The sequence below is a fragment of the Colletotrichum gloeosporioides genome (genome assembly GCF_011800055.1).
Source record: "Colletotrichum gloeosporioides strain Lc1 chromosome Unknown consensus_102, whole genome shotgun sequence".
Classification (NCBI taxonomy): Eukaryota; Fungi; Ascomycota; class Sordariomycetes; order Glomerellales; family Glomerellaceae; genus Colletotrichum; species Colletotrichum gloeosporioides.
The window spans coordinates 29,306-53,374 of NW_025544747.1; the positions used below are offsets into that span (position 1 = coordinate 29,306).

General features: G+C 53.8%; 9 protein-coding genes across 9 annotated transcripts; 5 read left to right on the forward strand and 4 right to left on the reverse strand.

The window, feature by feature from the left end:
- Positions 1 to 380: 380 nt before the first annotated feature.
- GCG54_00000152 (uncharacterized protein) lies at positions 381 to 676 on the forward strand (the record flags this gene model as incomplete). Its single annotated transcript, XM_045400295.1, has 2 exons — positions 381 to 540; positions 594 to 676. 2 exons carry the CDS (start codon positions 381 to 383, stop codon positions 674 to 676), a joined length of 243 nt encoding a protein of 80 aa, XP_045257290.1.
- A 1,296-nt stretch (positions 677 to 1,972) lies between these two features.
- GCG54_00000153 (Vanillin dehydrogenase) lies at positions 1,973 to 3,471 on the forward strand (the record flags this gene model as incomplete). The annotated part of the gene is made up of 2 exons (XM_045400296.1): positions 1,973 to 2,439; positions 2,493 to 3,471. 2 exons carry the CDS (start codon positions 1,973 to 1,975, stop codon positions 3,469 to 3,471), a joined length of 1,446 nt encoding a protein of 481 aa, XP_045257291.1.
- A 2,920-nt stretch (positions 3,472 to 6,391) lies between these two features.
- GCG54_00000154 (uncharacterized protein) lies at positions 6,392 to 6,834 on the reverse strand (the record flags this gene model as incomplete). Its single annotated transcript, XM_045400297.1, has 2 exons — positions 6,392 to 6,594; positions 6,723 to 6,834. 2 exons carry the CDS (start codon positions 6,832 to 6,834, stop codon positions 6,392 to 6,394), a joined length of 315 nt encoding a protein of 104 aa, XP_045257292.1.
- A 5,476-nt stretch (positions 6,835 to 12,310) lies between these two features.
- GCG54_00000155 (Mannosyl-oligosaccharide 1 2-alpha-mannosidase MNS1) lies at positions 12,311 to 14,065 on the reverse strand (the record flags this gene model as incomplete). Its single annotated transcript, XM_045400298.1, has 1 exon — positions 12,311 to 14,065. One exon carries the CDS (start codon positions 14,063 to 14,065, stop codon positions 12,311 to 12,313), a length of 1,755 nt encoding a protein of 584 aa, XP_045257293.1.
- Positions 14,066 to 15,149: 1,084 nt separating this feature from the next.
- On the forward strand, positions 15,150 to 16,004 carry GCG54_00000156 (U3 small nucleolar RNA-associated protein 11; the record flags this gene model as incomplete). Its single annotated transcript, XM_045400299.1, has 2 exons — positions 15,150 to 15,245; positions 15,315 to 16,004. 2 exons carry the CDS (start codon positions 15,150 to 15,152, stop codon positions 16,002 to 16,004), a joined length of 786 nt encoding a protein of 261 aa, XP_045257294.1.
- Positions 16,005 to 16,341: 337 nt separating this feature from the next.
- GCG54_00000157 (uncharacterized protein) lies at positions 16,342 to 18,165 on the reverse strand (the record flags this gene model as incomplete). The annotated part of the gene is made up of 1 exon (XM_045400300.1): positions 16,342 to 18,165. One exon carries the CDS (start codon positions 18,163 to 18,165, stop codon positions 16,342 to 16,344), a length of 1,824 nt encoding a protein of 607 aa, XP_045257295.1.
- Positions 18,166 to 19,497: 1,332 nt separating this feature from the next.
- Positions 19,498 to 20,656, forward strand: GCG54_00000158 (D-amino-acid oxidase; the record flags this gene model as incomplete). Its single annotated transcript, XM_045400301.1, has 3 exons — positions 19,498 to 19,520; positions 19,575 to 20,182; positions 20,235 to 20,656. The coding sequence occupies 3 exons, from the start codon at positions 19,498 to 19,500 to the stop codon at positions 20,654 to 20,656; spliced, it is 1,053 nt and encodes a 350-aa protein (XP_045257296.1).
- A 592-nt stretch (positions 20,657 to 21,248) lies between these two features.
- On the forward strand, positions 21,249 to 22,777 carry GCG54_00000159 (Saccharopine dehydrogenase; the record flags this gene model as incomplete). Its single annotated transcript, XM_045400302.1, has 6 exons — positions 21,249 to 21,287; positions 21,367 to 21,709; positions 21,774 to 21,878; positions 21,941 to 22,370; positions 22,429 to 22,457; positions 22,512 to 22,777. The coding sequence occupies 6 exons, from the start codon at positions 21,249 to 21,251 to the stop codon at positions 22,775 to 22,777; spliced, it is 1,212 nt and encodes a 403-aa protein (XP_045257297.1).
- A 466-nt stretch (positions 22,778 to 23,243) lies between these two features.
- On the reverse strand, positions 23,244 to 23,957 carry GCG54_00000160 (uncharacterized protein; the record flags this gene model as incomplete). The annotated part of the gene is made up of 2 exons (XM_045400303.1): positions 23,244 to 23,605; positions 23,810 to 23,957. 2 exons carry the CDS (start codon positions 23,955 to 23,957, stop codon positions 23,244 to 23,246), a joined length of 510 nt encoding a protein of 169 aa, XP_045257298.1.
- Between the last annotated feature and the right edge of the window lie 112 nt (positions 23,958 to 24,069).

Below are 24,069 nucleotides of genomic sequence, written 5' to 3' on the forward strand. Positions count from 1 at the left end.
CACAGTGCACTTGTCCTGTCTGGCAGCGCAACACTTGGAATTGACTGGTCGAAAAGTGCAGTTGCGGTTGGAAATAATGGGCCCGGTGACTAAGCACTCGAGGATGGACCCACACTCGCAGCCCGCCAGTTGTATTGGACGATGGAGCTATGCATCAAGGTAGCTAGAACTCTCGTGAGCAGACAATCCCATCAGACGAACGGCTTTGTTTGACCCTGAATCCCCTCCGAGGTCTGACTCGTGCCTGCTTTTTCCCAGCTCAAACCTTCGCTTGATTTCTTGGTTAGCAATACCGACAACTTGGGACTGCACTGCACTATCCTCATCTCTACTTCCCCGCCTCCCAACCTGAGCATTGAAACTACCACAATTCAAACATCATGTCCGAGCAAGCCGGAAAGCAGGCAGGGAAGACCCCGAGGAAAATCGAACTTGCACTGCCACCAGTTTACCAAGGAAGCGGATCATACACGGAAGCTCGCAGAGGAACTCGTGACGTGCATTTTGCCGTCCCTGGATCTGCATCCCGACGGAAGCCAGGTGAGGTGCTACTATCGCAGGCGAGAAACGAAAACCAAATCTAACGGCTGCAGTTGAGGTTATTCAAGTAGATACGACAGCAGTGCCTCAGCCTTTTCTTGACCCAACAGTGCTCAAAAAGTCACAACAGTCTTAATCCGGCTTTTTATTGCCCAAAAGTGCAAGCGCACTTCCCGCATGAGAACAAAGTCACCTGCAGCCATTCAGCATCGTACGAAGCGCAAATGGAGACCCTTCTTCTCTCTTTTCACTTGGTATTGACGCCACAGCATCTCGTGGGCGAATGTGGCCCTGAGGTACACAAAGCGCCGCTACCATGCCGAATCAACGCTCGATTGTGTGACTATCAAATGCATTTGCGATACGAGCCGCGTATCAAGCGGTCGCAGCCGGTCAGGTTTCCATCCACCGGCAGGTCTCACTTCGCGACAGTCTCATTCAGATTCTCGCCGTGCCAGGGTCGATTTACCCTCATAACACCAAGATGCGGACTTGGTTTCATGGATGCAAATTCCATGTTGTGGTGACCCTCGCCGAAAACTCGGAGGCAGCAGGGTGGTCCCGCGACTCAATCGCGCGGGCATTGTGTCCCCAAGGGCGACTCGGAATCCCACCTTCCACTGGCCCTCGGTTGCTTCCGGCTTAACTCCTAAATACTCCAAAAAGACCCACTCACAAGGAAACAAGACACCGGTGCCAAGCAGTTGGAATTGGGACATTTGTATCGTTGCGGACGAGCATCTCGGGGAGATCGCGCCACCCATCGATAATTCAAGTATCTCTGACCACTTTCAGTCAATGATTGGACGAGCAATTATTACGACCGTCGCTAGGGGCACTGCAGAGTTTCAGCTGCGCATACGCTGCAGAAATGTCGGTCCTGGACAAGGAATCTGTTTGATGGGCCCCTCCAACAGCGGCACAGCACACATACGGATACCTACGCGGGCTTCCGGCCGGCGATGCGAACCAACTGGTCACACAAAATCGACGGGTCCACTCCGGGTCCCTGTCCGTACCTCCCCCCGATCCCACACCCGGCTGGGATTCGCCCGGGGGAATCGCCCAACTGTGCTGAAGGATTCGGAAGCAAATTGGTAACGACGGTCCTTTTAGGAATGCGAAGTCAGAAGCACATGGCTAGGCAGTCTCAGAGTTTCTCGCCGTGCCCACTTTCCGAGTGCGGGGTTCCGTGCACTAGGCGTGGCTTCGAACTTCGGCATGTCGAAAGGGCAAGGGTCCAAAGGGCACGCAAAGTGTTCCATGTCGATCAGTGGCTAGTTCGGAGAGCTCTATAAGAATCAGGCTGAATTCCTTGCTCATGTAGCTGTACAAAGTCGTCCTGTAACATTTACTATCTCACTCCTTCTCAAGGCCTCCTTCAACCCTCTTTCGCCTCTCCGTCGACATACCTCACAATTAAAGTTCAGCCATGACGAACACAACCAATGGCTCGGGAGGCTTCACCGTCCCTTTCCTCATCGACGGAGAGAAGGTCTACCCTGAAAAGACTTTCGAAGTAGTGTCTCCTGCTACTGGCAAAGCTGTTCACAAGTGCGGAAGTGCCACTGAGAAGGATGCCATCGCAGCGGTTGACTCTGCCGCAAAGGCTTTCAAGAGCTGGCGCAAGACGACACCCAACGAGCGCAGAGACATCTTCCTGAAGGCTGCCGATATCATGGATGGCCGCAAGGAGGAGTTGTCGAAAATCATGTGCGACGAGACTGGTGCTGCCAAGGGCTGGTCCGACTTCATCCTCGGCCTCGGTATTGGCTGCTTCAGAGACGTCGCCGGACGTCTTGTGACCGTTGAGGGTACTGTCCCCGCAACCAGAGATCCGGACGTGAGCGCCATGGTTCTGAAGGAACCCTATGGTGTTGTGCTCGCCATTGCCCCTTGGTACGCCACCCTTTTCGCGGCATGAACAACGTCTTAGCTAACCCCGCTGGCAGGAATGCGCCTTATGTCTTGGGCGCGAGAGCGATCGCGTTCCCAATCGCTGCCGGAAACACCGCCGTCTTCAAAGCCTCAGAGCTTTCCCCGCGGGTGATGTACGAAATGGCCGACTGCCTTCACCAAGCTGGTCTGCCCAAGGGTGTTCTGAACGTCATTGTCCATGAGCCCGCCAACGCCGCCGTCATCACCTCGTCACTCATTGCGCATCCCGAAATCAAGAAGATCAACTTTACAGGCAGCACCAATGTCGGCCGCATCATTGCTAAGCAGGCGGGAGAGCACTTGAAGCCCGTACTGCTCGAGCTCGGCGGCAAGGCCCCGGCAATTGTGTGGGAGGATGCCGACCTCGACCTCGCAGCCGGCCAATGTGCCGTTGGCTCATTCCTCCACGGAGGTCAGATCTGCATGAGCACAGAACGCATCATTGTGCACAAGAAGGTCTCCGAGCAGTTCCAGGCCAAGCTCTCCGAGTCTATCAGCAAGATTTTCTCATCAGAGGCTGACGCGCCTGTGCTCATCAACCAGCTTGCCGTCGAGAAGAACAAGAAGCTCATTAAGGACGCCGTTGGCAAAGGCGCCGCCGTCGTTGCGGGCAATGTCGAGGCAGAGGAAGTCTCCAAGACGAGGATGCGCCCTATCGTCATCAAGAATGTCAACACCGAGATGGACATTTACAAGACCGAGTCCTTCGGGCCTTCAGTGTCACTTTTCGAGGTTGACACCGAGGAGGAGGCGCTGAAGATTGCCAATGACACCGAGTACGGCCTGACATCTGCCGTCTTTACCGAGAACCTGCGGACCGGACTTCGCTTCGCCAAGGAGATTGAGTCCGGCGCTGTTCACATCAACAACATGACTGTCCACGACGAGAGCGGTCTGCCCCACGGCGGAGTCAAGTCTAGCGGCTTTGGTAGATTTAACTCGATAGGTTTGGACGAGTGGGTGAGGACGAAGACGATCACCTACCGAAACTAGGCTTTTTCTACAGCGAAAATAGAATAATAATTACACTCCTAGAGCTCAAGTTCTCCAAACTCAGTGTATATGCTATAGCCGTATCGCCGTGAAGTTTCCGATGTGCCGCCTCATGGGTGCCAACACGTGGCTCGTCGCCCCAATGCTCCTCTTTTCTACGAAGACTATCGGTTGACTAGTTCAATTAACATTCCCGCTTTGGGTCAACAAACGACGATCCTTAAGATCAACGGTTGAACATGCATCTTTGGCTGATAAAGATCTGCGGGGAATTCTTCAGTAATTACACTATCAAAAGCAAGCTCTGAGGCATGTCACACAGCCGATCGATTTCTGCAAGCTGGACCAGTTGCTACGAGATATCATTGGTTTGCGATTAGGAAGCCTCACGTGGCCGAGGTTCAAAGCCAAGATGCGCGCTTCTTAGACGACAAGGTGTGCCAGTAGTCCACCGTTGACTAGGTTGGAGGCTTAGCTCCGAAGCTTGTTGTCTCGAGTTCTCCTTCATGCGGAGTCCCTTTCTGACAAGAGCCTCTGAATCAACACCAGCCATATCATAGCTTTCCTGAATGTCGTTGAAATTGGAACCGTCTGATTCGGGGCAGGTGATGCTTGACTGATGCTCAGATCCAGTGCTGCATGTTCTCCCGGCAGTGGTTCCTAACTCCCCGACCGTAAGAGCGACTGACACAGTCGGACTGTGGATCCTAAACTCCCCTAACTCCCCTGGTATCTCGACTCCAGATCAAAAAGGCGTTGACGAGATCCATTGGAATCCCATCTCAAAGATGCAAAAGATGCAACGGCGAGATGTCCGTCTAAACGATGCTTGCTGCTTGCGAGATGAGGGTGGTGCCATGGGAATCTGGGATAATGGCCCCGGAACAAGTGCTGATAAGATAAGCGATGGTATGGTCCGTGCTGCCCCCCTGTGGGAATTTCCACGCTAGCGTGCTTGTGTGACGGAGCTGCAAGATCCTAGCATCACAATTTCGCGAGCTTTCAGACTTTCCTGTGTCAAATGGCATGACGTCCAATTGGCGACACTTTGCGCCATGCTTCCCGCACGGGCTATCCGACCAGCCCTTCGAGTGATCCCGAGTCTGCGAAATGCATCACTGAGACCTCAACCGCTACCAAAGAGATGGTACGCCGACAAGAAACCCGCCGCGCCCGCGGACAGCCCCGACGAGTATGACCATCGCAAGCTGGGCGTCCAGCAGGAGCTGTTCACCACGTCCGTCTACAGCCCCGGCTCTCCAATCTTCCTCCCCAACGGCACGCGAGTCTTCAACCGCCTGGTGGACTTTCTGCGGCGGCAGTACACCCACTACGGCTTCGACGAGGTCATCACACCGAATATCTACAAAAAGTCCCTCTGGGAGGTGTCAGGCCACCTGCAAAACTATGCCGACGACATGTACACCGTCACCAGCCGTGCGCGCGCCCCCGAGGCTGCTGCAACGAGCTGCTGTGGTGATAGAGAGGCCCCCAAGGAGGGCAAGGGTGCTGAGAGTCGACTGGCGGAGGGCGAGGACCAAGACTATGGCCTCAAGCCCATGAACTGCCCTGGACACTGCCTCATCTTCGCCTCGAAGAACCGCAGCTATCGCGATCTTCCCATCCGTTACGCCGACTTCAGTCCTTTGCACCGGAACGAGGTCTCGGGTGCCCTCAGTGGCTTGACGCGCGTGCGACGTTTCCACCAGGACGATGGCCACATCTTCTGCCGACCGATCCAGATCAGGGAAGAGGTCTTCAAGACGCTCGACTTCATGAAGACTGTATACGGGGCCCTGGGCTTGGATTACTTCGATTTTGCGCTGTCTACCAGACCGGCGGATCATTACATCGGCACCGATGCAGAATGGGAGCGCGCAGAGGCGCAGCTGCGCGATGCTCTTGAGCAGGCTGGGCTGAAGTACACGATCAAGGAGGGAGACGGCGCATTCTACGGTCCAAAGATCGACGTCATGTTGCGTGACTCTGACGGGAAGTCTCACCAGGCTGGCACCATTCAGCTCGACTTCCAACTCCCTCAAAGATTCGAGCTTGAGTATAGCGCACCTGCGCCAAAACAAGAGGCCCAGGGCGTGCCATTGGAGGAAGTTGACGCGGCAGGGCTGGAGCAGAACGGCGTGGTGACGCCCGTACTGATTCACCGCGCCATCTTGGGATCCGTTGAGCGTCTGATGGCGCTCTTGATCGAGGAGTACAAGGGCAAGTGGCCTTTCTGGTTGAACCCACGCCAGGTTGCAATCTTGTGTCTCAACGACACGGAGCCTGTCTTGCAATGGGCTTCAGAAGTCAAGAATGTCCTGACGGGCCATAGTCATGAAAGGGCAAGACAACCGCATCCGACCGGCTTCGCAGTCGAAATTGATGCCAGCAAGCGGCCGCTGTCGAAGAAGGTTGCAGAGGCGCAGAGCAAGCAATATAGTCTCTGCGTTGTGGTGGGCCCCAAGGACGTCGAGAGCGGAACTGTTGCCGTGAGCGACCGGGGGGCCGGCTACAAGGGAAAGGCCAACATGAGTCCCGGTGATCTGCTTGAAAAGATGAAAGAAATGGCGGCGACATACCAATAGACTCACAACTGTGTAAAAACGTGTACAACATACAACCCCTTCGAGGAGGTTGGCTTCGCATTGGGAATTAAAAGTCATGATGCTATGATGCCAATGAATTAACAGCATGAAACCCTCCTTCATTGATCATTTCCGATTATCGCGCAATGAACCTGCTCTTGCTACTAGTCTCCATTTCCAACCCTCACTGTTGTCCAAAATTGTTACTTGGCACGTTGGCGCATCATTATGTCGAACGCCGCAAAACCCCGTTTGCCAGACTGATCAATACACTGTAATCACGTTAGCACACGTGGAATAACGAGATGGGACGCTGCTTGTGCTGACTGACCGATTCAGCGCTTGAATTTCTCGTCCACCACCACGCCACTATTCTCGAGGCGCTCAACCATGGCCCGCCGTTCCGCGAGTTGATCGCGCATGAACTCGACGGTCCTCTTCAGAACTAATCCTTCCGAGCGCCCCTGACCCTCGAGACCCGGGACCAATTCCGTCAACCTGTCGAAGCCCTCCCTGATCGCCTGGCGTCGCTTCTGCTCTGTTCGTAGAATGTAAGAATATGAGTTTCACGCCACGGGAGCGTCCCCATCTCTGGGTTTGCAGCTCTGCACAGGTGGTCGCGTGCTGTACGGGTTGAAATGGCAGAATTGGGGAGGGACTCCGTACCAGATGCGATGTGGTTCTGCTTCTTCTCGGCCTCGGTCAGGCGAGGCTTCTCCTCAGGCTGGTCGCCATCAGCGGCTCCTGACGGAGAATTGGACTTGTTGGGCGAGGACATGACGCGCGCAGGCAGGCGATGAAAGAGACGAATCAACTAACAGCGCAACAAGGTCTTGAATACGTTGTGCAGATTCATGGGGGATGGTGTGTCGTTGAATCTGCCCGGGAGGGATCGCGAAGGTAGTTGAGGTAGTGAGGTAGGCAGTAGTGTGTGTTTCAACGATCACATGCGGTTACGTTTTGCGCCAGCAAGAAGACCCGGGTGTCTTATGAGATCTGAGTCCCCTCCCCCCCTTGCGCATTGTCGGACTTGCAGCCCCCCTGTCAACTTAGTTCCTGCAGCACGTTTGTTTCCGCGCCAGGCAGGGCTGGCACGGCGGCAGCTGAACGCCCCTTCGCCATTAGGTATGACGGCTGATAAGATAAGAGAAAGTGGATCTGGCGGGGTTGGCATATCGAAGTCGTGGCCGTGGGTACAGCGTCTGGGCGGTGACGGCGTGCCTTCCAATGAGCGCCTCCGGTGTGTCATTGCCAGTCCAGAATCTGGGAATCAAGAAATCCCACCCCACAATTCCGACAAATCTCCTCTCTTTCCGATAGCTGTGCTTTTTCCCCTTGCCATTGACAAGCTTCGAGACACGGAGACATTCTCAGCTGCGACCTACCTTACCACCCAACAGTCCCTCGGCATCTTTCTTTTCCCCCAATCTCCGCACAGACGTCCCTCCTCCAACATGTCAGACGACGTCAAGACCTCGCTCCTCTCCGACCCCCCACCGGATTACTCCAAAGGCTCGACCGAACACGGTCTCCCAGCCGGTGCCGCCGCCCGGCCACCACCACCAGCCGGCGGTCCCGGCCCCGGCCCCCGCGCGCCGCTGCCACTCAACCTCCCAATCATCTCCTACCTCAAATCCAAGCGCGTGGTCCTCGCCTCCGCCTCCCCACGACGTCGCCAGCTCCTCGCGCAGGTCGGCCTCACGAACCTCGAAATCACACCCTCCACGAAGCCCGAGGACCTCGACAAGTCCGCCTACGGCCCCTATGAGTACGTCGCCGCCACGGCGCGACAAAAGGCCCTCGACGTGTACGAGACGGCCCTACAGACGCACCTGGCATCGATTCCCGACCCGGACGTCGTGATTGCTGCCGACACCATCATCGTCACCCGCGACGGCCGCGTCCTGGAGAAGCCCCGCAGCGAGGCCGAACACATCAAGATGCTGCGCCATCTGCGGGATACGAGACTGCACCGCGTGCTGACGGCGGTGTGCGTGATTGCCCCCAGGGAGGACGCGCGGTCGCCCGGCTACGAAATTGCGACACATACCGAGGAGACGAAGGTGTACTTTGCACAGGAAGATAATGGTCTGCCGGATGATGTCATTGATGCATACGTCAAGACGAGAGAGGGGGCTGATAAGGCTGGTGGCTACGGTATTCAGGGAATAGGAGGATTGGTGCTTGTGGAGAAGATTGAGGGTAACTTCGATAACGTGGTTGGCCTACCTGTGAGACAGACGTTGGCGTTGGCAGAGAAGGCTGTTTTCAAGCAGGATGAGGAAGAGGTGGCTGAAGAGGATGACGAGTGAATGGGTGATGAGAATGATAAGATGGCTAGCGACAAGCCATGATATGAAACTACAGGCGGGCGCACGTGGGAATAGCGGAATGATGATTTGGCAATTAGCCAAACCTCCGCGCTGAGTAGCGTCGATGGTTTGCCAGAAAACTGGGCCGATCTCGCAGAGGTGGTAATCAGCATGACGAGATTGAAGGTGTCAACCCCTTTCTTGGTGAGTATATATAGAAGAAAAATACAAAAGTTTCGGTCGGTCTTAGAAAATAACCCCTACGAAACCGGGAAGGATGTGCCATACTGGTCCTAGGAGAAAGCCTCGGGGTACAGTTAACCGGATCAGAACCAAAATCAGTCTTAACATTGCATGAATTGGACATTAGTCTTGCATTTCAAGTTGACTCGTCGACAGCTGAAGATATTTTATAAGTGCTACAGGTAATTCTTAGCCCAAATATGCAACGGAAGCAAACACCATCGACAGACTGAGGTTATCTGGCAATGCTACACGCCAACCAAAATACCATGCGTTATCCAGACTTCCTGCAGGCGATAATTGACATAGTCGTCTTGGTCTCTTGTTGCCGCTGGAGTTGCAGCAGCATTGTGTAACACTCGGGCATTCCGGAATACCAATTCCAGATCGATGCTGCAGGCCAGCTTAAATGTTGCCCCAATGAAATACGGACGTGCTGCATGCCCGCCAAAAAATATCTATCTATGTGGACCAAAGTCCCGTCGTGACAAGCCACATTACTTGAACATCATGCCTAGCTGGAAAGGGCTCAAATGTGGGTGGTAGATACACATGGCCGCAGTGTCATCGACCCTTCGCCCATTTTCCGGCAAGGCTTGGGTGCATTGAGGTTGCTTAGACAGCTTACACTGTTACACAGAAGCATGCACGGTTCCCCAAAGTCCCTTTCGTTCACGAAACTGCCGCTTGGCGCCTACCTCCCGGCAAGGCTTTTGGGCTTCCTATTTGCTAGGACAAGTCTGTATCATAGGCTTCCTCAAGATCCTCTTCTGCAGCCACCTTGGCCTACTCTTTGGCCGAAACTTCGGTGCGTAGGAGTTGCATGCTATCACAGCCTGACCCAGAAATTCTGGTTCTGAGGTTTCCCAAGTTCCTTTCTTTCAATAACTTATCAGCTTGATATGTTAGGAGGAGAAACACTACGGTGACATCGCTTGCATACGATGTGTCTGGCTCGTCGCGTCAAAGCATCATCATGCTGTTCACTTGTAAATGTCGGCAGCTTTCAATGGTGAAATCTGTTAAATGCAACCAAAGTTACAGCTGATATGATCCTCTTTTATTGAGCGATTCAAAAGATGCCCTCTGATCAAAAGAACTCCCTTGAGGCGTTGTCTAAGGGTGCTCCTAAGACAACTGAGAACCTGACCATACCTTAATCACTACGTATGACCTGATTCCTGGTTATTTCACCTGCTTCATGAATCTAACCAAGCGTACCAGGCTTATCAGAAATGCTCTCTATCTGGATTAAAGGGTTAAGCAAAAGTCAGGCCTATGATGATCCCTGGAGTCCTGTGCACGCCGAATTGAACCCTTGAGGTAATCGAAATGCGAGCATATGAAATGAGTCAACTGATTGTATGAAGAACAACAAACCAAAACATGAAACTCTTCAGCATGACGTGGAGATCTACTGGTTGTTATTGGGTTGCAGACTGTTGAAACTTGATCTGCTTTATGTATTAATTACCTGGGGTAGTTACAGCAGTAGAAGTGCAAAACTGTTGAGAATCTAAATAATTCCCTGGTGTAATATATGATAAAGCAAAATGCTTCTTATCCTGACTGGAGATCCAGGTTTGTTAGTAATTGAACATACTAGCTCTTTTAGCCTACAAATTAGTATTTGAAAGAATATTGAAAGATTGTAGATATGACTTCTGGCCTTAGCTGCTGCTATTACGTAGAATGAGAGAGAGAGAGAGAGAGAGAGAGAGAGAGAGAGAGAGAGAGAGAGAGAGAGAGAGAGAGAGAGAGAGAGAGACAGATAAAGGGAGTAATAGGGGAATGTTAGAGTAGAAGGGGGAAAACTAAATGGACGACCAGCTGTGAAATAGTCGATTTTTTGAGGAAGAGTTTCCATCATTTGAAAGAACGCCCAAGGACGAAAGGCCCTTCGTGCGCAACTCGTACGTTTGCGATCGGGATCAGCGAGGCTAGTTAGTATGCCGTAGGCGGCCCGACTGTATTGCTGGCTGCCGGCGGTCCAAGCCACAGACAAAAAGCAATAATGACAGCCTCCTTGGCGAGATCTACCTCTCAAGCTTAATCTAAATAGGATGTGACAGCGTTGCCGCCTGACCAATAAGCAATGAGACTTGAATCCTTGTTTCCCATTCCCATTCCCATCTCATGGTGAATTCCCATCAAAACTATTCAGTTTTTCTTTCTTTTATGATAATTACTAGAAACTTACAAGCATTCACCTAGCCTCTTTCAAATGCAGAAAGTATCTTAGCATGTACTCTTAAGATGCCTTACAGTCATAATTGGAGTCGATTTCTTGCTTGACTAGAGCACGTCTACCAATTGAGGCTTCGTAGCTCCTCATGAACATAAGCATCAAACCAAACTCGCCTTGGTCGGAGCGGTACTGGCTGATATTAGCTGATTTTTGGCCGCGAGGGAGGTATCGTCAATATCTTGCGCCTACTTTGCCTTCAGTGGCCTTGGCTTCGCATGTACTTCCTCATAAAATCGATCTGCAGGATCCGTCACAGCACGTATATCTCTGGAAGGGTTTATTACGCCCCAATGCGAGCCTCGAACCTCGAGAAAGTGGTCAGCTCTCATTGCCGGAGGACTGGCTTGTCAAAAGTTGCATGGATGCAGGAGAACGGTCATATATCTCAGATAAGTTCCATGTGAATATGCATGTTTTCGGTCAAAATGGTGCAGGGTTTGTTGGAAGACGTTTTTGACAGGAAGAAGCCGCTATGATTATATGCACGATGTTGCCCACTAAGGCAGGTTTCCTTATTATGTTTTCGATCCAGATTGCCGTCAAAACCCCGGCGAACCAATCAGCCACGAAAGATTTCCTCACTTTTGATCGTATGATGCGCTATGACCTTGCGGTGGCAGTCTCGACAACCAGCCTCTCCTTAGATACAAACCGAACTACTACCTTTTTGGTCTTCATGGCCCTCGGAGATCAGGCGATCTCGACTTTTGCGCGCGAAAAAAGAAAATATGGTAGCCTTCTGTGTGATGAACGGCTAGGCGTGCGACCAGAATGGGAAGCTGAGGATGCTGGCGGCACAGAATGAAGGGCAGTAGCAGGCTTTGCTGTTAGAAATGTTGTATAAAAGCCCTGCGCTCCAATGAACCATACTTGTTGGCTCGTGATTACATGATTGAAGGCAAATAATTCAAATAATAGATCTGGCCAAAAGCCAATTCTTTCCGTCAACCCATTCCTCGAAGTCATGCCTCGGCAGCTCGAGAGCCCCCCTGTAGCATTTACGAACGACACTCCTGAAAGCTGTAAAGAGCAAGGCAAAACCCAATCCAACAGTATATCCGAAATCCCCATCGTATTCATAATGATCTGTAGAGACTGACGATTTTATGGCCAGGCTTGTCGAAAATGCTCTCTGTCTGGATCCAGGGCTCGAGCGGGATTGGACCGTATGCAGACCCTTGGAGTCCACTGAGGGCTGATACAGCTCCTCGAGGCACCAGACGCAAAGATATAACCGCAAACGAGATGGGTAGGAGGAAAGAAAGGGGCCAACACAGCTAGACAGTGATAGAGTCTGTCATTGTGAAGCTGAGGGGTATCGAATGCTCAAGTTATCTGTACCATTATTTAGAAAATTGAATGGTCTGAACATATATGTTTCAGTGGCACCGAGGAGTACCACGTCTTATTAATATTAGTGAACACAACAATCGTCGCTTCTTTCTTGAGAATCACGCTTCGCTCCAAGACGCCGTGGGTCGCTTGAGAGGATGAGCCTGTGTGTTGAAAACCCATTCATCCAGGTTGATCATCTCTGGGTCCGAAAAGATCAGGTAAAAATACTTCAGGGTTTCAGCAAAGAAGAAACTCTCCATGCTGTCCTCTTGTCGTGACTGTGAATAAGTGACGTCCGCAACCACGGCGTGAGCGTCGTCGGTCGCCGTCGCCTTCTGAATGGCCTGGAACATATCCCATGCCATGTCCAGCAGATCCTCTCGTCCCGTCACTCTGTAAAGAATGAAAAGGCTTTCGATGGCCTCGGGGCGCAGATTGTAGCGGGGGTTGTCGATCCTCGAGAAACCCCTAGGAGAATGGCGGCTGCTCTGAGCCGCCCACTTTTGCTCATCCCATGGGCAGCCTTCAATCGTGTCGCACTTGACGATCTGTGACTTCTCGGGCATGATACCACTCTTGAAAGATCTGTAAGCCCACACACAGCCCCTGGTCAGCCTATCGCCAACCTCGACGTCTTCCGGGCTCTCAAAAAGCTTGCCAGCCATGGCAAACATGCCGCCAGCAAAGCAGGAAAGGTGTTCGAGCTCGGCAATTTGATCGATCTTCAATAGCTTCTCGTTCACAATGGCGGTTCCAAGCAAGAGAACGTCGTCCATCCTGGGCGTCATCGGGCGGTACAAGAGTTGAGCCTTGGCCGCCTTCGCAGCGCTCCTGTACATCCTCTCAAAGGCCGGGTCGTTCCCGCCGAGAAGAACGTGCATCTTTGGCAGATATTCGTAAAGCGAATCTCCATCTCCGCCTAGACGGAAGATATTGTTCGGGGTCTGGAAATCGTCACGAACATTGATGAAGTTGGGCCACAGTCCTGGTAGCAATGTCTCATTCTGGATCTGGTCGAAAGCCGTCTTGATGCGTTCGATTGCGTCGTAGAACTTGTACTCCCCCGTGATTTGAGCCAATCTTGTGAATTCCAGTGACAAACTGCCTATCGATGCAGCGCTCTGGTAAGGATCTGGCAAGACCTTTCCGGCTCTGAGATCTGCAAAGTTGAACGTATACGGCGGGAACCGATTCGGGGTGTCGAAGGCGGCGTAGAGCATATTCGCCAGTTCAATAGCCTTGTTGAGCAGTACTGGCTCGTCACTGAGATCGTATGCAGATAGCAGGCCTCCAAGATAGCGAATATTCGTCTCGAGAAGGTTACATCTTGGATCCGTAGAGTTGTTCCAATCAATGGCGCCCACATACTGAACAGCGTCGTTGAAATCGTCGTGTAGGCCCATCAGCCACAGCGTGTCAAGAGAATCGACCAGTGTAGCTCCCCATCCGTTGTATCGATTCCTTCCTCTCAGTGACAATGGTTGCAGCTCATCGTATCCCCAGGCATGTCTCACATAAGACTGCCAGCTCTTCTTGAAAGCATTCCTGACCTCATGACGGCGAGAGCTCATGAGGCCGAGATCCCTCTTCAGACTGTCTGAACGTTCCGCCGCAAATTCGAACTGGATTCTGGGGAGCTCCAGTGGCTCTTCTGAGGGTAGGCGCGCCATCTCAGCATCTGGCACGGGATGCTTCTGGGGGTGTGTAGACCAATCATAGCTGCTCGCGCTGTATGGGAAACTACTGCGTGGTATCGTCGGCTCCTCGACTTCCTCCTTCAAAAATAGAAGACTGACAAAGACGAGTATGACAAACAAGGCAAGCACCCGATATGTCGGAGGAGAATTCCGTAAATGAAATTTCGCAACCATTTTGGATGAAATAAAACGGGCTTAGACGTGGAAGCGAAACAAACACGAAAACATGAAAGCTGCAAGAAACAAGAGGAAACAGGCAGCTCGGGTGGTTTTGTAAAAGAAAGGTCAGCCCTTCTCCGAGTCTCTCGTCATCGGACAGCAGCCGCGCGAAGCCCGTGGTGCAGGTCTTTTGCCATTTGCGGCGTTTGACGTCTCGAAGCTCTGCTGCTGTGGTGTGTGTCGTCCGTGAAACACGAAGGGAGACCCATGGTTCGTTGGCGCTGACCATGTGCTGTCCGTGCTGGGGGGATCCCCCGGACATACAGGACGTGGCCGTGGATGCACTGCCGATGACCTCGCGATTGGACGCGCTCGGCGGTGGCTTGGATGCCGCTTGGCCCAGGATCGTGGGTGGGATGGGGAATATGGGATTTGCTGTAAACATGCAGATGAGCTGAGAATTTAGATCTTCATCCAGCATGACGGAGGATCACAGATGCGGGCGGTTGCGGATGCAACGTGGGTTGCACATCACGATCCATCTGCGTGGAGAAGATACCCTTGTCCACGATGAATCGCTCAATGGTTTGCCATGTCGGATACGTAGGTGCCATTCCATCTCCCCAGGGCCCATGGACTTACGTGACAACACCGCAGCTGTCATGAGTCGTCTTCTGGAAGATGGCACTAGACTGGGTTGATGGCTCGAGCCGCGATAGCGTGTCGTTTCATGGTACCTGACATGTTTCAAGGGTTGAGAGCTGACTGAACCTAGTTGACGGGCTGCACGGCACACTTACGTAGCGGCCACAAGTGGGGAGAGTGGCTGACAACGGCTCGGGGGTGCAGGTTGGGCACGGTGGTCCGCTGCAGAAAGCCCCACAACACGGCCCGAGTTTGTCGGCCGAGGGACGAACGGCGAAAGCGGGGACAGCGCCACACTGACGGAGCGATGTGGCTGGAGCTCGTTTCACCGCCTAAATTTTTCAAATTTCTGCCGCATCCCACCTCCCAGAAGCGCTTACCATCGTCGCCTTCTATTCACGCCTCCCAGCAACCAGATCACGAGCGGTGGTCTTGCGTCAAAAACAACAGAACCATGTCGTCTATGCGAAATGCCGTACAGAGGCGCTCCCACAGGGAGCGTGCTCAACCTTTGGAGCGCCAAAGATTTGGTCTCCTCGAAAAGCACAAGGTTCGTTAAACAGGGCCTCACGATGCGCGCCCGTCAAAGTCCGTTACTGACTATTTTCCCGAATTGCAGGATTACTCCCTCCGTGCCAAGGACTACAACAAGAAAAAGGAGACAATCAAGCACCTGCGCCAAAAAGCCTCTGAACGCAACGAAGATGAGTTCTACTTTGGCATGCTCAGCCGCTCCGGCCCAGGCTCGCGCCTCAAGGATGGCAAGAAATGGTCTGGCACCATCGCGGGTGACCGCGGCAACAAGGCCATGGATGTGGACACGGTGCGTCTTCTCAAGACGCAGGATGTTGGCTACATCCGCACCATGCGCAACGTAATCTCCAAGGAGGTGAAGCGCCTGGAGGAGCAGATTGTGCTCATTGGCGGCATCAACGCAACCACCACACACGACGATAGCGACGACGACGAGCCGAGCTCCGCAAAACCTAGAAAGATCGTTTTTGCCGAAAGCACCGAGGAGAGAGAACAGGCTATCGATAAGGAGGCAATGGAGCTGGACGACGAAGACGAGGACGAGTTCGAGGGATTTGACGATGAAAACAATGCCGAGGAGGAGGCGCAACGTAAAAAAGAGAAGAAGCTGCAATTATTACGGCTGCAGCTCCAAAACGCCAAGAAGAAACTCAAGATCTTGGCGAAGACAGAGGATCACCTCGAAATACAGCGGGCGAAGATGGCCAAGACGGCGACTTCGGGCGGTGTGACGAAGAAGGGGAAGAAGATTATGGTTCGGACACGGAAGAGGTGAACACGGGATGCGTTTTTCAGTCAAATCTGCGGTCGGCGAACAAAAGTTTCATGGTGTTTTTTTCGTGTTCTTCATTCATCCTAATATCTGAGCGGCGTGAGAAGCCAGGCTCAGAAAGTCGTCATGCGATACCCAGGCCCCGGAGTATAGATCTAGATGTACAAGAAAAGAAATTCATCGCTCCTGTCCTCGTCCTGGACAAGGTCTCATCAACGAAGCCCAATTATTCCCAACACCATGCGGCCCCAAAGAAATACTAGAAAAAAGGAATCCGGATCAACAAAGTGGTATCTCATTATTGCATTCAATGCAAGCTCATGCTTTTTTTTTCCCGTCATCATTTCGACTTCACGCCAACACACCTCGCCAGCCCCTTGACAATGGCAGCAATCGCCTTGAAGCCAATCGTCAGGAACCACACGAAGCACTTGAAAAGAGCGGACAAGACTTTGAACAGCGCCCTCAACGGCCACGGCATCCTGTCGCGCGTCTCCTTTCCGACTTGTTCCAGCTTCGCGAAGCTGCCAAGGCTGCTGTCCTGGCTCTCGACGTCGATCTCAAACTCCTCCATCTTGCCCCTGCGCGCGGCGGCCGCACGCTTCTTCTCCTCCCGCTTGCTAAGCCGGCGTTCGCCGCCAGCAGGCTCGCGCGGTGCGGGAGGAGGCTCGAAAGTCTCAACCTTTGAGTTTTTCTCGTCGCTCGCCGCAACTAGCAGCAGCGCCGTGACGGCGACATCGACGATGAAGAAGCTCTCAATCTTGGAGGCGATGGCTGTGTCAACCTCGAGGAAGCCGGCGCCCGTGCCATCACGGGTCAGCTTGGCGAGGTGCTGAGGCGACTCGTGGTGCTCCAAGGTGTACTCGACCCGGCTCCAGGCGGGTGAGCGCTCAATGGTGACGCAGAAGGGCGTGGCCAACGCTGGGTGGACGACGAAGTGCGAGCTGGAGTCGTCGTCCCAGACGAGCCGTGCGCACTCCGTTTCTGCGGTGACGATGGCGGTCATGTCGTCTGGCCTGTCCAGGGCCATCTTGGCCGCTGCTTGGGGATAGAGAAGGGCAACCAGGCCGTCATTTGGAGGATGCTTGCGGGATTCTTCTTCGAGAGTGGTGGTGAGGACCTCTTGCCAGTGTTTACTCTCAGTGCCTTTGCCGTTGTCCTTGTTGCCGACGACGCCGCTGAGGATGCTACTAGCCGAAGAGCCTGCCGTTGGGCTCGGGGCCTTGTAGACCTTGTTAGGGTCGTGCCGGCTGAGAGTAACGTATGCGGATGCAGATGTGGGATCGAGCCTGAGGTTGTAGAATGGTTGAGATGTCGAGGACAAGGTGTAGACCGGAGCATCCTTTTCCTGGGATAGCTTCATGCAGTACACTCTGCCTTCAGAAGGGGAGGCTTTCCAGCCGTTGGTGACCTTCCACATGTTCTTCATTTGCTCATTTGTCGAAACGTTGGGAATGATGGGAGGTTCGATCCTCCTTCTAGGCCATCTTGGTGCTGAACCGCCACTCATTGGACTTCTCACCGGGCTTCTGTGCTGAGCCTCTTGCCCATCCTCTTCTCGTTCTGGATACCACGTTGTACGATTAATGACAGCCCTGGGAATATGAGTTGGACTGGTCTGAGTCGGGAAGTACTCCTGTTGATTGAGCGGCACTTCGGGGTTATACTGGGGAAAGATGGACCGAAGAGCAGCAGGCTCTTGTGACGATGACGGCTCTCCAGGCAGAGGAAGCTTTGCTATGGAGCTGCGAGAGCGATGGCTGTTGCTCCGTGCTAGTGTCTGCGCCTGAGAGAAGGCAGTGTCTGACCGAGGTGGCACTTCAGCAGTGGGAGCAGGCCTTTGGACAGGCGAAACTGCCTCTGAAGGCAGTGGCGGCAACTCGCGATTGATTGGTGAGTTGTGCTGCTCACTGGGCTGGGGTCGACGGATTTCTTGCGGTGTTTGCGATCGCTCAACCGGCGACTGCATCCTTTGCTGCGGTGTCTGTCTTCCATGGCGGGGTGGGGATACCGAGTCGATGGTTTCCGGAGACACAGCCCGAGTCCGCGAGCGTTCGCGAGACTCTGATGTTCGAGTCCGAGATGCCGGTCTCCGTACCGTTGGGGGCTTGGTGTTGGGGTTCGGGAAGAGAGAGTACCCTCCAGAGGGTGGCTGAGCCGACATGACGGGCTGTGTTGCTTCTCGAATCGAACGTTGGAATTCCCCTTTGGTTAATGCTTTCCAGGCTCTTCCCAAGTAAAGGGGGGATGCCACAATGGAATGAATAATAGGTAGTCCAACTGCTACCGATGCATGGCCCCAACTAGCCGGCAACTGAGAACAAACAGAACGTCGGTTTGTTATTGCAGCACTGGTCAAGATAACCAGATGAAAGGGGAAAAAGGCATGTCAACATACGATTGCCAACAGAACCACGAGAGTATATACTCTGCTGGCATTAAAGCGCCGGCACTACGGAGCATACTGGGTTCAACTACGGCAGGTCGCCCACGGCAGACCTGGTAAGCGCTGGCTTGTCTGACGGGCCGCGATGAGTGGTGAGAGCCAAGAAGATGGAGGGGATGGGCAGGAGGGTGGTCGAGTTGCCAGACGAAAATAGATTGCGAGATGCGGGCTGGGCCAATCAACCGGGCCATCACACTGCGTCCTAGCCGCCGAGACCAGGGGGTTGAGAGACAGGCGCGCGGGGTTGGTTGAACGCGAGCATTGTGCGATTGGTCAACACCCCAAAATTGGTGCAACTTCTTCGACTCTGACCGCCTTGGCTAGTGAGATGCCGACCTGCACTTCTCTTGGGCGCCGACGTGAAAATGCGACGCAGGAACGAAATGTGGCCGGCTGATTGAGCACCTCGCCTGGGTCTGGCTGCGTCTCTGCGCAGGGCCAGGCCGAATGCGGTCGGCATGCAGGTCTCCGTTCCAGGTAGCTTCGAAAAAAAGCAAAATCGTGCCATGATTCCTTGGGAAAGGTCCAATATCTAGTCTCAAGAGATCGAGAGTCTGCTGATGTAGAAAGCTTCATGTTTCGGCGCTGCTTCTAGTTAAGTCGCAAGATCAAGTCCGTTGCAAATCTGAGGTGCTGTCCACAGTACTTGAGTACCAAAGAATCCCTGACCAACGGGCCTATTTCTGGCCTGAAGGTAGAATCAATATTTCAGTGCAAATGCGGACCATATTCGACCAAAGTATGTATTGACCGGTAGTAGTATCAGCCGGCGTCGGTGCGGCCTTCGGGTCAGATTCCCGTTGACCGGAACCCCCATTCTCGGCCGAACGCTCGCCAGACCGGGCGCCCCCGGGAACAACTCCCGAGGTCGGCGTTGTTGGAGCTAAAGGTGGAGACCGGACCACCGCTAAGTTGAGGATCGCGTTGGCTTCAGTAATACCTTTGACTCAACGACGATTGGATAAAACCCATATATTGGGTCGAACTCCGTGGAGGTCTCACGATATTTGAGCCTAGACACAGCAACATCGAGATTATATTACCGGAATCATGTCGCAGATCGTAGTCATCGGGTAATCACCCCACACAGCCCCTCCTGTCAGTGTGCAGCAGCTAAGATGATCCAGCGCCGGTGTGATCGGTCTGAGCACCGCCGTAAAACTCCAGCAAGAAGGAAACCAGGTCACGATTGTCGCCAGGGACTTTCCGAGCCCATTCGAGACCATTGACGCCAAGGCTTCAATCAACTACACATCGCAATGGGGCGGGGCGCACAATCGATGGGTGATACCGGCTAACAAGATGGAGGAGCGTGATCACGCCATGGCTCTGAGAACATTCCGGCATATGGAGTCGCTCTTCAAAAGCAATCCCGAGGCGGGCATCACTTTTATGCCCGGTATCGAGTACCTCGAGGATCCTCCAGAGCAATATAAGGCGCTCACGGAGGAGAAAGCCAAAAGCCTTGGGTTGGTCGGGTTCAGGCGTCTGAGTCCCAGCGAGTTTCCCGACGACAAGGTGAAGTGGGGTTGCGAGTATAAGACATGGTGTGTCAACCCAATGATTTACTGCTCATTCCTCTTGCGTAAGTTCGCATGGAACGGAGGCAAGGTGATTCGCAAAGAGCTCAGCGACCCTCTTGAGGTCTTTGGTATCAAGGAGCTGTCGGACGCACGGACAGTCGTCAACTGCTCTGGCTTCGGATTTGGTGACAAGAACTCGTTCATCACCAGAGGTTTGTGATCCCTTGACTTCTTCGCACAATGAGTCTTCTAATACATCACCAGGGCAAACTTGTGCAGTGGCCAACTTCAGCCTGGCAACAGTGACGCGACAGAATGCGGATGGATCTTGGACGTTTTGTGTGCCTCGGAACTTTGACGGCGGTACCATAGTCGGAGGCACCAAGGAGCCAGACAATTGGGACGTTGAGCCATCGCTAGAATTGCGGGAACAGATCCTGAAGACCTTTGCTGCCACCTACCCTCCGATTCTGGGTGACAGCGGCGAATATCGCGTTCTCAAAGACGTTGTTGGCCGTCGTCCTACGCGCAGAGGAGGCATGAGACTTGAGCGAGAGGATGTAAGTGACGGCCGGACCATCATCCACGCTTACGGGCTTGGTGGAAGAGGATTCGAGTTGTCCTGGGGCGTGGCCGAGGGCGCGCTCGGGTTGCTTCAACATCAAAAACCCAGAGCGCGGCTGTAGGAGCACAATTGAATTTGTCGCGATTGTGATTGGCAGTTTGCTGTTGGCTGGGATGCCAACCTCAAATGCCCCGTCGATAAGGTGATCATGCTGTGGACCCTGGCACCATAGTAAAGATTGTTGCGACATCGGCCACAATCATCGGGGACAAATTTTGAGAATAGACTGGTTCGGACGACTGTTTGGTGGCTGCAGGCTCGGTACCTGCATGACATGCCGGTTGGCATGAGCGGACGGACATGCTTGATTTGGCGGATAAATCACCGGCAGCAGCTGAGAAAAAAGATTTTTTTTTGGTTGACGGGATGGAAGGAGCTGAGGCCAGGGCAAAAACTTTGAGTCACTGCCATCTCATTGTAAGGTACCCCGCGCTCCGAAGGCGGTGTACGATCCCCTACTGTAACTCCCTGTAGGAGTCAGAGGTGGGATGTTTTACCTTGCCAACCGTAGACTCATAACTACCCCACCATCATCATACTTCAAGCTCCTCTCCCCAACACCTTCCTGGACGTCGCGACATTTCCCCTCGACACATAAACTTGCGCAATTGAGTCAATTCAGGTCAATTCTTTTTTCTGCAAAAACTGCGACAATGTCTGCCCCTATCATTCATCTTCGCGCCGAGACCAAGGTTTGTCTGCTCTTGTCGCAATTGCTTTGGGCTGCCCCTCGAAGTGACCTCGAGAGTGCAATTGCTAACGATTGCGAAGTGGTTGGAGCACCGCAGTGCCCTCACCCCGAGCACGACCCGAGCCCTCATCAAGGCTGGATACGAGATTCATGTCGAGAAGAACCCCAAGCAGAAGGAATACCAAAGGTTCTTCCGCGATGAGGAGTTCGAGGAGGCAGGCGCGAAGCTTGTCGAGACCGGCTCATGGAAGGATGTCCCCACCGCCTCCTCCCCTGACGGCGGAAGATACTTCGTTTTGGGATTGAAGGAGATTGAGGAGGGAACGAGCCCTCTTGGCCACACCTACATTCACTTCCAAGTATGCAGCCCTGGACTTGAAACTTTTGGAATCACGCTAACTGGTGATAGCATTGCTACAAGCAGTACGATGCCATTAGCACTGAATAAAGGTCCCGTGTCTCTATGACTGACAATGTATTAGGCAAGGTGGCTGGGCTGAGGCCCTGTCCCGTTACCCTCGCGGAAACGGCACACTCCTCGACTTGGAATTCTTGGCTGATGACTCCGGTCGCCGTGTGGCAGCTTTTGGCTGTGAGTAATTCTCAGTTGCTGAATATTTCCTTATTCTGTCACAGTCCTAACTCTATAAATAGTCCACGCTGGTTTCGCAGGTGCCGCGCTTGCGGTCTCAAACTGGGCCTGGCAGCTCACTCACCCTGGCGAGCCCTACCCCAGCGTTGAGAGCTACCCCAACGAGGATGCTCTGATCGCAGACGTGAAGAAGGCGCTGGCTGAGGGTGTTGCCAAGGCAGGCTACACCCCGCGTGTCATGGTCATCGGAGCCCTTGGCCGTTGCGGACGTGGCGCAGTTGCCATGGCCGAGAAGGCTGGCATCGCAGATATCCTGAAGTGGGATATCCAAGAGACAACCGCTCCTGAGCGCAAGGGAAAGACCTTCCCGGAGATTGTTGAGTCTGACATCTTCGTCAACTGCATCTACCTCAACCAGCCCGTTGGCCACTTCGTCAACCACGAGTCTCTGAAGGCTCCTGGCCGCAAGCTGAGCGTTGTTTGCGACGTTAGGTTTGTTCACCACAACTCCTTCTATCCTCATGACCGCATGCTAACTGTTTTGGCGCAGTGCTGATACCACCAACCCCCACAACCCTAGTAAGTCGCAATCTCACGAGCCACTCTCAGCTTGTACTAAGTGAAATGTTTTAGTCCCCATCTACACCGTCGCCACTACATTCGACAAGCCCACGGTCCCCGTTGAGGGCTACGACAACCCGCCCCTGAGCGTTATCAGCATCGACCACCTGCCTAGTCTGCTGCCCCGTGAGGCTTCCGAGGCCTTCAGCAATGACCTGCTGCCGACTCTCCTGGAACTCAAGAACTGGCGCACCAACCCGGTCTGGGTCCGCGCTACCAAGCTCTTCGAGGAGAAGGTTGCCACTCTTCCCGCCGAGTCCCTGGGAAATAAGGCCTAGTGGGCTCCGATCAAGTCGTATCTGTGTTTCTGAAATGGACTCTGGCGTTTATAGGGAGGAATCTTACGATTGCAAGGGCACAAAAGAGTCAACAAGACCTATGGCATTTGAAAGCTACATAGAGAAAAGATTAGACTCGGAATGCGGATGTCACTGAATAGAAAGGTTGGAGGTCCTCTTAGAAGGAGACCTTTACAAATGTTCGATGATCATGACCGCCGTTCCTCGGCTTCGGCCCCCTTTTTGGTGATTTGTAGTCTACATGGTGTTGATATATTTATACACGCCGAAATGTCTGCGCCGTTAGAGCAGGGTGTCCCAAGCCACGAGTCCGGAACGCCCAACATATATGCATCTGAACTCTCTTCGACCGGCCCCGCGCCGACCCCTTTTTCCACCACCCTTATCCTCTTGGGCTTACGATGCACTCATCCTCTCCCACTCGTCCTCGTCTTCCTCTTTTTCTTCACCTCTTCGCAGCAGCAGCCGCCGCCGCCTGCTCCTCCTCCCACCGCTTGCGGTCCCGGGCAGCATACCCGCCAACTCTCTCGGCCATCCTCATCTTCTCCTCCTCCTTCCTCCTCGTCTCGGCGTCCTTCTCGGGCAGACCCCACCACTCGCGGATGAAGTCCTCCTGCTGTGACTTCTTGACGGCCTTGCGCTCGCGCTCGCGCTGCCTCTCGAGCCTCTTGGCGAACCACTCTTCGCGCGCGGCGTCGTGGTTCTGTGGCGTGGCGTGCGCCTTCATGCACCCGTTCATCGCCCGCAGCTGGTCGCTGCAGACGAAGGAGACGGTGAATGTCCTATTTAGAGCGCAATCTGCGAATGCTGTTTGCGAGCACAATGTGTTAGCTAACCTTCTCTACTGTATCGCCAGAAGTGACTGGCCCGGGTGTTCCCGCTGTAGTTCCCCCGCCTAGGTAGGCTGACGTGGAAACGAGGGGTTGGCCGGGGAGACGGGGGGGNGGGGGGGGGGGGGGGGGGGGGGGGGGGGGGGGGGGGGGGGGGGGGGGGGGGGGGGGGGAACAGTACCCTTGATCTCGGGCGCACAGGCGCTGCGCACACGCTGGTGGTAGATGTCTCTGATCTGCGCCTCCTGGGATGCCGATAGGGGGAGCGGGTTGCGCGAGGGCATCGGCAGGCCCTCGCCGGCGCCGCCGGTCGGGTTCGGAGCCGCCATCGCGGCCATCAACGATGTCCCGGGGGAAGATCTGCGTTGGACACCCGCTGGGGGTCCTACCTTTTGTATCGGTTGCTCGGAAACGACGCCGCAGGTCGTGCTTGTGCGTGGT